We start from the raw sequence: 2492 nt of genomic DNA, 5'->3' as shown, positions 1-2492 counted from the left end.
CGTAAGACGAACATGTCCGTTCTTGTTTTACCTCTCCCTTTCAGACTTTTTTAAATTTTAACGGAAAAAATATAGAAAAATCTAGACTTTTTTGCTTTTTCTTCTGCGCGCGCAGAATAATTTTTGTAAAGTAACATCGACGAGAGGGGGATGATATCGTCGGTAGCGTTACGAGTCCGTTTCATTCGAGTCTCGTCGTTCCTAGCTCCAACTTCATGAGCAAGCTAGCAAGCAAGTACTGTACTTCTTAGTTTTGACCCATCCAACTTGGATTATTCGTGTCATTTGGTGCTACAGCGAAGTAAGAATAATGGACGGCTTAAAAGTCGCCAATAATTCGAGCAAATGTACTCCAACCCGAATTGCTTCAAGCCGCGTAACAACGACGTGGGAAGAAATACACGATTTCATATGCTGTTTACGACAACGTATGGTCTCAACAACTCTCATACGAAGACGATTCAAATATGCCGAGTTGTATCACTAGAGACTCTGAGATGAAATTTGCTGTGGAACAAGTATCTAGCAATGCGCGACATTTGATAAGAATATTTTTGTGATCACCGATGTAAATCAATGCGCTTGTCAATAATTGCGGCGTCGACATGGGCCTGATCGAGGCCAAGCTTATCGCCCGATTTCCGGCCAACGGTGTTAGTCATTCGGTTTGCGCGGCCTCTGGTTTCGTCATGCTGGGTTTCGTCGCGCTAGTTTTACTCGCGGTCGCGTAGTTTTCGAGGTGCAAAAGCGTGTTGTGACGTTTTTGGCAGATCGTACAATTCGAGAATTTACAGGGAGTATCTCGATGGGAACGCAAGCAATTGTAGCAAACCTTGGCTCCCTTTACGAATTCGATACGCTTCGGGACAGATAGTCGCTTGAACTTATCGCATAGATACAGCGGATGCCGTTTTATCTTGCATGCCAAACAATTACGCGACGCGTTCAAAATGAAAGCGCGATTCGTAGCACAACACTTCCTTTTAGCCGAAGGCTCGCCTTTGTCCCTCTCTATTTCCGTAACTTTCGATCTTTCTCGTTTAGATGCGCACACCGCGGTTTTGTACAAAAACTCGTACATATCATCGAGTTTAGGAAACTCATCTCTTTCGAGAGTCAATTCCCATTTTTCTAGTGTGATCCTTGGTAATTTACTTTCCAACATATGGACGAGCATTTCGGGACCGACGGACACTCCCAAGGCCTTCAATGACGCGACGTGTTGTTGAGTGTCGTCCGCGAGTTTCGAGAGCGCGCTTGACGTTTCTCTTTCCAATACGGTCATGTTCGTGATCATAGAAAGATGCCGCGAAATTAGGATGCGTTTAACCTCATATGAGCGTTCTAACAACTCCCAGGCCTTGGTGTAATGTATTCCGTCAATCTCTAATATTCTCGTCTTATTGGCTGCTTCACCCGTTAAAGCCGATTTCAAATAATGTAGTTTGTCTATATCGGACAAATCGGTGCGCGACCCGATCATATTCTGAAACGCATTTTTAAATGACATCCACAATTCGTATTTACCGTCAAACGTTGGTAAAGGCGCTTCGGGTAATTTAATTCGCCGCGTTTTCACGACCGACGCGTTCTCAGAGTTATCGGTTCGCGTTTCGATGCTCGAATTGCCGGAATTTGAAGTATTTGGTGTATCTAACAAAATGTCTTCGATTTTTCCCGCGATAGCATAAAACCGCTCTTGAATGGCAACGAATTCGTCATGATGAGCGTCGTTCGGATCCGCCATAGCGAGCTCGTCGTTGTGCTCTTCGAAAGCATGGTATAACTCGGTTAAGCGCGCGATTCTTAATTTTAATGTGGCGTTGTTTATGCTGCCCTTGTCTATGAGATTGGATAAAGTGGTTATTTGGGATTTCAAAGAGGTTCTTTTCTGTAGGAGATACTTGACTCTATCTGCCATGGCTGCGTCGTTTAGTATCGATGAGGATTCAAATGACTTACGTCAATTCACCAGGCCGTATGCGTGTAGACCTCTGTATGAGCAATTGATTTGCTAATCTCGACGATTCAGCTGACTCGTGTACGGTCGACGATTGATTCTCGTAACTTAGATGACCACGGCACGGTATCCTCTGCCGTTGAGCTCGTACGTGTTCATACCTCACAGGAGGCACCAAAATGTTCCATAGGATTCAGCACAATTTAATAACAAATTATTCTTGCACTGTCTTTTCGTATTTATTGTCTGGTATCACAAGTAAATTCTTTATTTCGCATTACATTGAAAATTATTTACATTACCACGATGCAACGTATTACGACGAGTATCGTTCGTTCGCATAGACTTCGATTCACTGATATCGACGACGCCTAGAAGCTAATGCCCTGAGTCGATCAATGAAGACGTTTAAGGGCTGTTGCCCAAATATTTAAGTTTGGTACGGAACTCGCGACGACGCACAGTGGACGGAAAGGCTCCTTTTGTGGACAAAATTCGACCGACGCTCTAATTCTTAACCGATTTTAAAGTT

General features: G+C 43.9%; 1 protein-coding gene across 1 annotated transcript; it reads right to left on the bottom strand.

The window, feature by feature from the left end:
- Nucleotides 1–658: 658 nt before the first annotated feature.
- On the bottom strand, nucleotides 659–1921 carry LOC108764542 (uncharacterized). Its single transcript, XM_018512827.1, has one exon. It carries the CDS (start codon nucleotides 1919–1921, stop codon nucleotides 659–661), a length of 1263 nt encoding a protein of 420 aa, XP_018368329.1.
- Between the last annotated feature and the right edge of the window lie 571 nt (nucleotides 1922–2492).

The sequence above is a fragment of the Trachymyrmex cornetzi genome, unplaced genomic scaffold (assembly GCF_001594075.2).
Source record: "Trachymyrmex cornetzi isolate Tcor2-1 unplaced genomic scaffold, Tcor1.1 scaffold437, whole genome shotgun sequence".
Lineage (NCBI taxonomy): Eukaryota > Metazoa > Arthropoda > Insecta > Hymenoptera > Formicidae > Trachymyrmex > Trachymyrmex cornetzi.
This window is presented reverse-complemented; position numbering and strand designations above follow the sequence as displayed.

Coding starts and splice junctions, on each gene's coding strand:
- LOC108764542 (XM_018512827.1), bottom strand. CDS start 1,921: ATGGCAGATAGAGTCAAGTATCTCCTACAGAAAAGAACCTCTTTGAAA.